General features: G+C 40.4%; 1 protein-coding gene across 2 annotated transcripts in view; it reads right to left on the minus strand.

Moving 5' to 3' along the window:
- Positions 1-11,593, minus strand: part of tafazzin (tafazzin, phospholipid-lysophospholipid transacylase) — a 40,767-nt gene extending 29,174 nt beyond the window's left edge. The window contains exons 1-3 of one of the 2 annotated variants that reach the window (XM_046344847.1): positions 10,961-11,593; positions 10,401-10,538; positions 5,370-5,498 (exon numbers count right to left, since the gene is read on the minus strand). In XM_046344847.1, coding sequence (XP_046200803.1) covers positions 5,370-5,498; positions 10,401-10,509 — 238 coding nt within the window. In that variant the 5' untranslated portion in view covers positions 10,510-10,538; positions 10,961-11,593. The remainder of the gene's footprint in view (positions 1-5,369; positions 5,499-10,400; positions 10,539-10,960) is intronic. The other variant, XM_046344846.1, reaches the window with a different exon arrangement.
- Positions 11,594-14,014: the final 2,421 nt, after the last annotated feature.

A 14,014-nucleotide genomic window follows, 5' to 3' on the forward strand; every position in this document is an offset into this window, starting at 1 on the left:
TAGGAGGGGTGCGTCACCTGAGTGGGCTGAGTCACGGGCTTACTAGGGCTCTTTCATTACCATCCCTAGGAGGGGTGCGTCACCTGAGTGGGTTGAGTCACGGGCTTACTAGGGCTCTTTCATTACCGTCCCTAGGAGGGGTGCGTCACCTGAGTGGGTTGAGTCACTGGCTTACTAGGGCTCTTTCATTACCGTCCCTAGGAGGGGTGCGTCACCTGAGTGGGTTGAGTCACTGGCTTACTAGGGCTCTTTCATTACCGTCCCTAGGAGGGGTGCGTCACCTGAGTGGGTTGAGTCACGGGCTTACTAGGGCTCTTTCATTACCGTCCCTAGGAGGGGTGCGTCACCTGAGTGGGTTGAGTCACGGGCTTACTAGGGCTCTTTCATTACCGTCCCTAGGAGGGGTGCGTCACCTGAGTGGGTTGAGTCACTGGCTTACTAGGGCTCTTTCATTACCGTCCCTAGGAGGGGTGCGTCACCTGAGTGGGCTGAGTCACGGGCTTACTAGGGCTCTTTCATTACCGTCCCTAGGAGGGGTGCGTCACCTGAGTGGGCTAAGTCACGGGCTTACTAGGGCTCTTTCATTACCGTCCCTAGGAGGGGTGCGTCACCTGAGTGGGTTGAGTCACTGGCTTACTAGGGCTCTTTCATTACCGTCCCTAGGAGGGGTGCGTCACCTGAGTGGGTTGAGTCACTGGCTTACTAGGGCTCTTTCATTACCGTCCCTAGGAGGGGTGCGTCACCTGAGTGGGTTGAGTCACGGGCTTACTAGGGCTCTTTCATTACCGTCCCTAGGAGGGGTGCGTCACCTGAGTGGGTTGAGTCACGGGCTTACTAGGGCTCTTTCATTACCGTCCCTAGGAGGGGTGCATCACCTGAGTGGGCTGAGTCACGGGCTTACTAGGGCTCTTTCATTACCGTCCCTAGGAGGGGTGCGTCACCTGAGTGGGTTGAGTCACTGGCTTACTAGGGCTCTTTCATTACCTTACCGGAGGGGTGCGTCACCTGAGTGGGTTGAGTCACCGGCTTACTAGGGCTCTTTCATTACCGTCCCTAGGAGGGGTGCGTCACCTGAGTGGGTTGAGTCACGGGCTTACTAGGGCTCTTTCATTACCGTCCCTAGGAGGGGTGCGTCACCTGAGTGGGCTGAGTCACGGGCTTACTAGGGCTCTTTCATTACCGTCCCTAGGAGGGGTGCGTCACCTGAGTGGGTTGAGTCACTGGCTTACTAGGGCTCTTTCATTACCGTCCCTAGGAGGGGTGCGTCACCTGAGTGGGCTGAGTCACGGGCTTACTAGGGCTCTTTCATTACCGTCCCTGGGAGGGGTGCGTCACCTGAGTGGGTTGAGTCACGGGCTTACTAGGGCTCTTTCATTACCGTCCCTAGGAGGGGTGCATCACCTGAGTGGGCTGAGTCACGGGCTTACTAGGGCTCTTTCATTACCGTCCCTAGGAGGGGTGCGTCACCTGAGTGGGTTGAGTCACTGGCTTACTAGGGCTCTTTCATTACCTTACCGGAGGGGTGCGTCACCTGAGTGGGTTGAGTCACCGGCTTACTAGGGCTCTTTCATTACCGTCCCTAGGAGGGGTGCGTCACCTGAGTGGGTTGAGTCACGGGCTTACTAGGGCTCTTTCATTACCGTCCCTAGGAGGGGTGCGTCACCTGAGTGGGCTGAGTCACGGGCTTACTAGGGCTCTTTCATTACCGTCCCTAGGAGGGGTGCGTCACCTGAGTGGGTTGAGTCACTGGCTTACTAGGGCTCTTTCATTACCGTCCCTAGGAGGGGTGCGTCACCTGAGTGGGCTGAGTCACGGGCTTACTAGGGCTCTTTCATTACCGTCCCTGGGAGGGGTGCGTCACCTGAGTGGGTTGAGTCACGGGCTTACTAGGGCTCTTTCATTACCGTCCCTAGGAGGGGTGCGTCACCTGAGTGGGTTGAGTCACTGGCTTACTAGGGCTCTTTCATTACCGTCCCTAGGAGGGGTGCGTCACCTGAGTGGGTTGAGTCACGGGCTTACTAGGGCTCTTTCATTACCGTCCCTAGGAGGGGTGCGTCACCTGAGTGGGTTGAGTCACGGGCTTACTAGGGCTCTTTCATTACCGTCCCTAGGAGGGGTGCATCACCTGAGTGGGCTGAGTCACGGGCTTACTAGGGCTCTTTCATTACCGTCCCTAGGAGGGGTGCGTCACCTGAGTGGGTTGAGTCACTGGCTTACTAGGGCTCTTTCATTACCGTCCCTGAGTGGGTTGAGGAGGGGTGCGTCACCTGAGTGGGTTGAGTCACTGGCTTACTAGGGCTCTTTCATTACCGTCCCTAGGAGGGGTGCGTCACCTGAGTGGGTTGAGTCACTGGCTTACTAGGGCTCTTTCATTACCGTCCCTAGGAGGGGTGCGTCACCTGAGTGGGTTGAGTCACTGGCTTACTAGGGCTCTTTCATTACCGTCCCTAGGAGGGGTGCGTCACCTGAGTGGGTTGAGTCACTGGCTTACTAGGGCTCTTTCATTCACGGGCTTACTAGGGCTCTTTCCCGGAGGGGTGCGTCACCTGAGTGGGTTGAGTCACTGGCTTACTAGGGCTCTTTCATTACCGTCCCTAGGAGGGGTGCGTCACCTGAGTGGGTTGAGTCACGGCTTACTAGGGCTCTCTTTCATTACCGTCCCTAGGAGGGGTGCGTCACCTGAGTGGGTTGAGTCACGGGCTTACTAGGGCTCTTTCATTACCGTCCCTAGGAGGGGTGCGTCACCTGAGTGGGCTGAGTCACGGGCTTACTAGGGCTCTTTCATTACCGTCCCTAGGAGGGGTGCGTCACCTGAGTGGGTTGAGTCACTGGCTTACTAGGGCTCTTTCATTACCGTCCCTAGGAGGGGTGCGTCACCTGAGTGGGCTGAGTCACGGGCTTACTAGGGCTCTTTCATTACCGTCCCTGGGAGGGGTGCGTCACCTGAGTGGGTTGAGTCACGGGCTTACTAGGGCTCTTTCATTACCGTCCCTAGGAGGGGTGCGTCACCTGAGTGGGTTGAGTCACTGGCTTACTAGGGCTCTCTCATTACCGTCCCTAGGAGGGGTGCGTCACCTGAGTGGGTTGAGTCACGGGCTTACTAGGGCTCTTTCATTACCGTACCTAGGAGGGGTGCGTCACCTGAGTGGGTTGAGTCACTGGCTTACTAGGGCTCTTTCATTTCCCTAGGAGGGGTGCGTCACCTGAGTGGGTTGAGTCACGGGCCTAGGCTCTTTCATTACCGGGGTGCGTCACCTGAGTGGGTTGAGTCACTGGCTTACTAGGGCTCTTTCATTACCGTCCCTAGGAGGGGTGCGTCACCTGAGTGGGTTGAGTCACGGGCTTACTAGGGCTCTTTCATTACCGTCCCTAGGAGGGGTGCGTCACCTGAGTGGGTTGAGTCACTGGCTTACTAGGGCTCTTTCATTACCGTCCCTGGGAGGGGTGCGTCACCTGAGTGGGTTGAGTCACGGGCTTACTAGGGCTCTTTCATTACCGTCCCTGGGAGGGGTGCGTCACCTGAGTGGGTTGAGTCACGGGCTTACTAGGGCTCTTTCATTACCGTCCCTAGGAGGGGTGCGTCACCTGAGTGGGTTGAGTCACTGGCTTACTAGGGCTCTTTCATTACCGTCCCTAGGAGGGGTGCGTCACCTGAGTGGGTTGAGTCACTGGCTTACTAGGGCTCTTTCATTACCGTACCGGAGGGGTGCGTCACCTGAGTGGGTTGAGTCACTGGCTTACTAGGGCTCTTTCATTACCGTCCCTGGGAGGGGTGCGTCACCTGAGTGGGTTGAGTCACTGGCTTACTAGGGCTCTTTCATTACCGTCCCTAGGAGGGGTGCGTCACCTGAGTGGGTTGAGTCACGGGCTTACTAGGGCTCTTTCATTACCGTCCCTAGGAGGGGTGCGTCACCTGAGTGGGTTGAGTCACGGGCTTACTAGGGCTCTTTCATTACCGTCCCTAGGAGGGGTGCGTCACCTGAGTGGGTTGAGTCACGGATGTGACACTGATGTCACTGTTGTGATCTTCCTGTTTGGGTTGTTGAAGAGTAATACCAACTGCTAACAATTCTAACATTTATTAAAAATACTTTAAAAAACACTATCTTGATTAGATAAGTATTCAACCCTCTGATTCAATATGAATCACATTTGGCAGTCTGAGTCTTTCTGGGAAAGTCTAAGATCTGTCCATACCTGGATTTTACAATATTTGCTCATTGTTTTCTAAATTCTTCAAGCTCTGTCAAGTTGGTTGTTGATCATTGCCATTTTCAAGTCTTGCAATAGATTTTCAAGCAGATTTCAATCAAAACTGTAACTAGGCCACTCAGGAACATTCAATGTTGTCTTGGCCTTGTGTTTTAGGTTATTGTCCGGCTGATAGGTGAATTGGTCTCCCAGTGACTGGTGGAAAGCAGACTGGACCAGGTTTTACTCTAGGATTTTGCCTGTGTTTAGTTCAAATGTATTTTTTATTTTTTAAACTACCTAGTCCTTGCCGATGACAAGCATACCCATAACATGATGCAGCCACCACCACTCTCGAAAATATAAAGAGTGTTACTCAGTGATGTGTTGTGTTTGCCCCAAACATAACACTTTGTATTCAGGACAGTGAATTTCTTTGCCACATTTTTTGCAGTATTACTTTAGTGCCTTGTTGCAAGCAGGATGCATGCTTTGGCATATTTTTATTCTGTTCCTTCTTTTCACTCTGTCATTTATGTCAGTATTGTGGAGCAACTACAATGTTGTTGATCCATCCTCAGTTCTCCTATTACAGCTAATAATCTCTGTAACTGTTTTAAAGTCACCATTGGCCTCATGGTGAAATCCCTGAGCGGTTTCCTTCCTCTCACAGAAAATTGTATATGTGGGGTACAGAGATGAGGTAGTCATAAAGATATCATGTTAAATACTATTATTGCACACAGAGTGATTCATGCAAGTTATTATGTGACTTGTTAAGCAAATCTTTACTCAAACATATTTATAAATAAGAAAGGGGGTTGAATGCTTAAAGACTCATGACCTTTCAGCTTTTCATTTTTTTATTAATTTGTGAACATTTCAAAAAACATAATTCCACTTTGACATTATGGGATATTGTGTGTAGGCCAGTGACACAAACATTTTTTAATCCATTTTAAATTCAGGCTGTAACACACAAAAAAAAATGAAAAACAGAAGGCATTGTAAGGCCAAAATCTCCAACTTTGATCAATTATTTCTCAATTATGCTTATAGATACAAATGTGAAATATATGTCAACAATCCTTCCCCCAAAGGACCATTCTATGGACTACATTTGGTGAAAAGTCTGGGTTTCATATGGAATCACTCCATTGTAATATGTGTGTCCTTACCCCAGAGGTGTGGGTCGTCCATACAGGACTGGTGATTGGACAGTGTGATGAGGGGTGTGTCAGGTGGACGTTGGTCTATCAGGTCAAATAGAACATCCTGATTATGAACCGTAATACAGTTCAGATACTCTAGAGAGAGATAAGAGAGAGAAAGAGTGTGTTAGGGTGGCACGATTAATCGAATTCACGCTGCATAGCATGCTGGCCAATCGCCAGCAGCATACTACCCTGCATACCACTGCTGGCTTGCTTCTGAAGCTAAGCAGGGTTGGTCCTGGTCAGTCCCTGGATGGGAGACCAGATGCTGCTGGAAGTGGTGATGGAGGGCCAGTAGGAGGCACTCTTTCCTCTGGTCTAAAAAAAATATCCCAATGCCTCAGGGTGTGTAGGGTGCCGTCTTTCGGATGGGACGTTAAACGGGTGTCCTGACTCTCTGAGGTCATTAAAGATGCAATGGCACTTATCGTAAGAGTAGGGGTGTTAACCCTGGTGTCCTCGCTAAATTCCCAATCTGGCCCTCAAACCATCACGGTCACCTAATAATCCCCAGCTTACAATTGGCTCTTTCATCCCCCTACACCTCCTCTGTAACTATTCCCCAGGTCATTGCTGCAAATGAGAACATGTTCTCAGTCAACTTACCTGGAAAAATAAAATAAACATTTTAATTCGCAAGTGTCCCTGCTTAGAGCACGCAGTTAGATGCTGGTGAGGAGAGAAGGGGCTTTACACCTCAGATGCTGGTGAGGAGAGAAGGGGCTTTACACCTCAGATGCTGGTGAGGAGAGAAGGGGCTTTACACCTCAGTTAGATGCTGGTGAGGAGAGAAGGGGCTTTACACCTCAGTTAGATGCTGGTGAAGAGAGAAGGGGCTTTACACCTCAGTTAGATGCTGGTGAAGAGAGAAGGGGCTTTACACCTCAGATGCTGGTGAGGAGAGAAGGGGCTTTACACCTCAGATGCTGGTGAGGAGAGAAGGGGCTTTACACCTCAGATGCTGGTGAGGAGAGAAGGGGCTTTACACCTCAGATGCTGGTGAGGAGAGAAGGGGCTTTACACCTCAGACGCTGGTGAGGAGAGAAGGGGCTTTACACCTCAGATGCTGGTGAGGAGAGAAGGGGCTTTACACCTCAGACGCTTACTATTCAATCCGCAGCCAATGGCTACCTAAATAAATTATGATTAATTATTATTTAAGAACTCATAAATGGTCAAATAGGAAGTCATAATGATATTAGTTAATGAATGAATAACTGCTGCACTTACATTTACATTTAAGTCATTTAGCAGACGCTCTTATCCAGAGCGACTTACAAATTGATGATCATGAAAAAAATACCAAATGTAATATGTAGGTGTAATAATCTTATTATATGTAGGTGTAATAATCTTATCTATTATATGTAGGTGTAATAATCTTATCTATTATATGTAGGTGTAATAATCTTATCTATTATATGTAGGTGTAATAATCTTATTATATGTAGGTGTAATAATCTTATTATATGTAGGTGTAATAATCTTATTATATGTAGGTGTAATAATCTTATCTATTATATGTAGTTGTAATAATCTTATCTATTATATGTAGGTGTAATAATCTTATCTATTATATGTAGGTGTAATAATCTTATTATATGTAGGTGTAATAATCTTATCTATTATATGTAGGTGTAATAATCTTATTATATGTAGGTGTAATAATCTTATCTATTATATGTAGGTGTAATAATCTTATTATATGTAGGTGTAATAATCTTATCTATTATATGTAGTTGTAATAATCTTATCTATTATATGTAGGTGTAATAATCTTATCTATTATATGTAGTTGTAATAATCTTATCTATTATATGTAGGTGTAATAATCTTATCTATTATATGTAGTTGTAATAATCTTATCTATTATATGTAGTTGTAATAATCTTATTTATTATATGTAGGTGTAATAATCTTATTATATGTAGGTGTAATAATCTTATTATATGTAGGTGTAATAATCTTATCTATTATATGTAGTTGTAATAATCTTATTATATGTAGGTGTAATAATCTTATCTATTATATGTAGTTGTAATAATCTTATCTATTATATGTAGGTGTAATAATCTTATCTATTATATGTAGTTGTAATAATCTTATCTATTATATGTAGGTGTAATAATCTTATCTATTATATGTAGTTGTAATAATCTTATCTATTATATGTAGTTGTAATAATCTTATCTATTATATGTAGGTGTAATAATCTTATCTATTATATGTAGTTGTAATAATCTTATCTATTATATGTAGTTGTAATAATCTTATCTATTATATGTAGGTGTAATAATCTTATCTATTATATGTAGGTGTAATAATCTTATTATATGTAGGTGTAATAATCTTATCTATTATATGTAGTTGTAATAATCTTATTTATTATATGTAGTTGTAATAATCTTATCTATTATATGTAGGTGTAATAATCTTATCTATTATATGTAGTTGTAATAATCTTATTGTAATAATCTTATCTATTATATGTAGGTGTAATAATCTTATTATATGTAGGTGTAATAATCTTATCTATTATATGTAGGTGTAATAATCTTATCTATTATATGTAGGTGTAATAATCTTATTATATGTAGGTGTAATAATCTTATTTATTATATGTAGTTGTAATAATCTTATCTATTATATGTAGGTGTAATAATCTTATCTATTATATGTAGGTGTAATAATCTTATCTATTATATGTAGGTGTAATAATCTTATCTATTATATGTAGGTGTAATAATCTTATCTATTATATGTAGGTGTAATAATCTTATTATATGTAGGTGTAATAATCTTATTATATGTAGGTGTAATAATCTTATCTATTATATGTAGGTGTAATAATCTTATCTATTATATGTAGGTGTAATAATCTTATCTATTATATGTAGGTGTAATAATCTTATCTATTATATGTAGGTGTAATAATCTTATTATATGTAGGTGTAATAATCTTATCTATTATATGTAGTTGTAATAATCTTATCTATTATATGTAGGTGTAATAATCTTATTATATGTAGGTGTAATAATCTTATTATATGTAGGTGTAATAATCTTATCTATTATATGTAGGTGTAATAATCTTATTATATGTAGGTGTAATAATCTTATTATATGTAGGTGTAATAATCTTATTATATGTAGGTGTAATAATCTTATCTATTATATGTAGGTGTAATAATCTTATCTATTATATGTAGGTGTAATAATCTTATTATATGTAGGTGTAATAATCTTATTTATTATATGTAGGTGTAATAATCTTATTATATGTAGGTGTAATAATCTTATTATATGTAGGTGTAATAATCTTATCTATTATATGTAGGTGTAATAATCTTATTTATTATATGTAGGTGTAATAATCTTATTTATTATATGTAGGTGTAATAATCTTATTATATGTAGGTGTAATAATCTTATTATATGTAGGTGTAATAATCTTATCTATTATATGTAGGTGTAATAATCTTATCTATTATATGTAGGTGTAATAATCTTATTATATGTAGGTGTAATAATCTTATTTATTATATGTAGTTGTAATAATCTTATCTATTATATGTAGGTGTAATAATCTTATCTATTATATGTAGGTGTAATAATCTTATTATATGTAGGTGTAATAATCTTATCTATTATATGTAGGTGTAATAATCTTATCTATTATATGTAGGTGTAATAATCTTATTATATGTAGGTGTAATAATCTTATCTATTATATGTAGGTGTAATAATCTTATTATATGTAGGTGTAATAATCTTATTATATGTAGGTGTAATAATCTTATCTATTATATGTAGGTGTAATAATCTTATCTATTATATGTAGGTGTAATAATCTTATTTATTATATGTAGGTGTAATAATCTTATTTATTATATGTAGGTGTAATAATCTTATTATATGTAGGTGTAATAATCTTATTATATGTAGGTGTAATAATCTTATCTATTATATGTAGGTGTAATAATCTTATTATATGTAGGTGTAATAATCTTATCTATTATATGTAGGTGTAATAATCTTATTTATTATATGTAGGTGTAATAATCTTATTATATGTAGGTGTAATAATCTTATCTATTATATGTAGGTGTAATAATCTTATCTATTATATGTAGGTGTAATAATCTTATTATATGTAGGTGTAATAATCTTATCTATTATATGTAGGTGTAATAATCTTATTATATGTAGGTGTAATAATCTTATTATATGTAGGTGTAATAATCTTATTATATGTAGGTGTAATAATCTTATTTATTATATGTAGTTGTAATAATCTTATTATATGTAGGTGTAATAATCTTATTTATTATATGTAGGTGTAATAATCTTATTATATGTAGGTGTAATAATCTTATTATATGTAGGTGTAATAATCTTATTTATTATATGTAGTTGTAATAATCTTATTATATGTAGGTGTAATAATCTTATTTATTATATGTAGTTGTAATAATCTTATTATATGTAGGTGTAATAATCTTATTTATTATATGTAGGTGTAATAATCTTATTATATGTAGGTGTAATAATCTTATTATATGTAGGTGTAATAATCTTATTTATTATATGTAGGTGTAATAATCTTATTTATTATATGTAGGTGTAATAATCTTATCTATTATATGTAGGTGTAATAATCTTATTATATGTAGGTGTAATAATCTTATCTATTATATGTAGGTGTAATAATCTTATTATATGTAGCCTAACAATGTTGGAAATGACTTGTTTCATTTGGTTTTGTATTCAGTTAGCATTTCACTGTAAGGTCCTGTTGTATTCGGCTCATGTGACAAATACAATCCGATTTGATTTATTCATTCATATGATCTCATTGTAGAAGATGTTCTCTATCCTGACACTTGATTTGACCCAGTTTACCCCAAGTCTTTGAAAATCGCAATTCATAATTGCAATATCTAGCCTAATATCTGCTGGTGCAGCCCTCGTGTGTGTGTGTGTGTGGTGACTCACTGGTCCAGAAGTAGCTGTATGAGCCCACCACACCCATGACCAGGGTGCTGGTCACCTTCCAGGCCAGCTGCGGGCACTGTGGGAACGGCCATTTCACCTCCAGGGGCATCGCTGCTCACCAACGGAACACACATCCACCTGGCGCACACACACAGGTCAGAGAACAGTATGAGAAACATACCACCGGGTCGATCTTATAACCATAACTACCAGACAGTATAGATTAGCTACTCTCAACACTGCAGAATGGAAGCTAAATAGCTAGCGGGATCATTTGCAGTATTGAATAGAAGTATTGCATGTATAGATCATACATCATTGGCATAGACTCATGGATTTGGATTGTTTGGTTTGTCAACAGAACACAGCTTTCCACATGTTGTCTCTGCTAGCTAGCTTCCCGTCCAAGTAAAAAATGTCTATTTTTTGCCAGGTTTTTTTAACACCCAAAAGCAGTTTAATACACGGATCTGGTTTCATATGACAGTTTTATACTAAGTCTGCACTGTTTTTCTCCGCGTAGTAAATGACTTGTGATCAAAGTTAAGTCCCATCCTCACCTTATGCTTTCAGCTGATAATTAGCAAGTTCGAAGAACCCGGAAGAAGGCTAATTCTGCAATGGTTTGTGGGAGCTGTAGTTCATTACGTCGAACGAATTTAAGCTTTCTGAATCGATGTAAACAAATGGTTGTTGTGTGTGTTTCTTCCATCTACTCATTGATGCGTTGAAACGACGTCTGTTCCTTCATTTCCCCTCATCCCATCTACACCCCTGATATATAATCAAAGACAGTACAGTATGAAGATAGTCCGAAACGGTTTCTCCAATAGAAATCCCCGATCACGCATGTAGGCGATGTAATGGCGACGTTAGTGATCAGAATCAACCAATCTGGTCTAAGGGTCGCCTGGCGCCTAACTGCGCATGTGCACGCCGCAAATCAGAGGTACTCCTTTGATATAAAGTTGTTTTTGACGAAAATGATAACGTGTCAGTTTGTCACTTTCATGAGGTTGGAGTAATAACATGTTAAACTACTTAAGACATTAACTCGAATCTAGGTTGTGCCTTTTAGATTTTCAGAAAATGAACAACTAATTAAGAATGTTTCACTAATCTCATTGACTTCTCTAACCCGGCCTGGTCTGTTTGGCCTTTTGCTCCAGCGTTCCCGGAAGCCTTGCTATTTTGCGTCTCAGGGTTTAGAAACTATGCGTTATCATGATCAGTGTCTCGTCAACAACACTGGAAAAAGTACTTCCAGGTCACGGAATTTCGGAAACGTTTCAAATAAAAGTCCCCCACGTAATAGTAGAAACATGTCAATAACCTGTATTTATTCATGATATATGAACAATAATTGTCTTCACATTAACAATGATTCATAGTTGTTCATATTTAAGTGGCATTTGCATTAAATGTGGGTGTTAAAACATGTTACAAGGTCCTATAAATGATCCTGTGCGAATCGTTGTATATGAAGTACATATTCGTTTATAGAGAAAAAAAACATTATGGCTGCCACAGTAAAATTAGGGTCGGTAGAATCTATATGTAGTGTAATTTCATAGGGCTATGAATAATACGGAGTGTTGCAGGCCATTTACTCCCCCCATTCATAGGGCTCTGAGTAATACGGAGTGTTGCAGGCCATTTACTCCTCCCATTCATAGGGCTCTGAGTAATACGGAGTGTTGCAGGCCATTTACTCCCCCCATTCATAGGGCTCTGAGTAATACGGAGTGTTGCAGGCCATTTACTCCCCCCATTCATAGGGCTCTGAGTAATACGGAGTGTTGCAGGCCATTTACTCCCCATTCATAGGGCTCTGAGTAATACGGAGTGTTGCAGGCCATTTACTCCCCCCATTCATAGGGCTCTGAGTAATACATTACATTACATTTAAGTCATTTAGCAGACGCTCTTATCCAGAGCGACTTACAAATTGGTGCGTTCACCCTATGACATCCAGTGGAGCAGCCACTTTACAATAGTGCATCTAAATCTTTTAAGGGGGGGGGGTGCATTCATCTAATTAAGGTAGCTAGGTGGGACAACAACATATCAAAGACATAGTAAGTACATTTTCCTCACTAAAGTAGCTATCAGCAAAGTCAGTGCTAGTAAGGGTAAGAAAAGTCAAGTGTGAGTGTTAGTTCACGAAATGCTGTTGTTTTTTGGGGGGGTTGGGGGGTATTTCAGATACTCTTAGAAGAGGTAGGGGTTGGAACCAATGGAACCAATGGGACCCATGGAATAGACGAAGTAGAAAGGGCTGCTGGCTATTTAGACCACAGTCACCCAAGAAATACCACCATCTATGATACATAGGGTAGGATATAATCACATCAAATTTGTGCTCCACCGTATATTATATAAAGTAGTCATTCTCTTTAGTGTAGATTTTTCCCTGATGTAGTTTTCATTTTGTAATGTTATTTTAACAGGGGCTATGCAAAGCTGCAAACATTATTTATTTTGTATCATACACAATAGCGTCTTACCACAGACCTTTATTTTGTAGGCAAAATCAGAAAAACCGGAAGTCTTAATGCTGCTGCCATAACGCTCATGGTATAAAGACCGAGCTCCACCTCTAGACTTCTGATATGGGTGAAATGCATGATGGGTTAAGGATGTCAGTGTGCCAAAGGTGAGAGCAGTCAGTGTCCTTTGAAAGCTCCTCCAGCCAAAGACTCAGGAAATAGGGTATGGCGGACCAAAACTTCCCTAATTACAATTAAATGAATAAATAAATGCACACATAAATAGAAAATACATGAATAAATACATGAACACATACATATATAAATAATGTATCCCTTTATTTTAATTCATTTATATTATTTCTTTCATTTATTTGTTTCTGTATTTCTTCCTCCAGTATGCTAATGAGGGGGTGTCAATCAAACCTATGTGGGTGGTATCTAACACACCATTGGTTGAGCAATGCCAGTATGATAATGAGGGTGTGTCAATCAAACCTATGTGGGTGGTATCTAACACACCATTGGTTGAGCAATGCCAGTATGATAATGAGGGTGTGTCAATCAAACCTATGTGGGTGGTATCTAACACACCATTGGTTGAGCAATGCCAGTATGATAATGAGGGTGTGTCAATCAAACCTATGTGGGTGGTATCTAACACCATTGGTTGATCAATGCCAGGATGCGTTCAGTATGACAGAACATGTTCAAAATTGAAAGGCCATGTTTTATATTAGCACCCCCCAAAAAAGAGGAGATTACGTAGAGAGTATTGTATATTCATGAAATGGAATGTGTGGGAATAGATATGTGTAGAAATAACATTGTAATAGTTCATTTATATAACCCCTGCAAACCTCTCATGTTAGACGTGTAGGGGTAGGAAGGTAATATAATATATAATAATTATATATAATAATAATATAATAATATAAGACAGAGAGAATGGGAGTTATGGCCAGAATAATGATTAAGACAGAGAGAAGAAGGAGACATGGCCAGAAGAATGATTAAGACAGAGAGAAGGGAGACATGGCCAGAAGAATGATTAAGACAGAGAGAATGGAGTTATGGCCAGAATAATGATTAAGACAGAGAGAAGGGAGACATGGCCAGAAGAAT

This window comes from Oncorhynchus gorbuscha, linkage group LG03, assembly GCF_021184085.1.
Source record: "Oncorhynchus gorbuscha isolate QuinsamMale2020 ecotype Even-year linkage group LG03, OgorEven_v1.0, whole genome shotgun sequence".
Taxonomy (NCBI): Eukaryota; Metazoa; Chordata; class Actinopteri; order Salmoniformes; family Salmonidae; genus Oncorhynchus; species Oncorhynchus gorbuscha.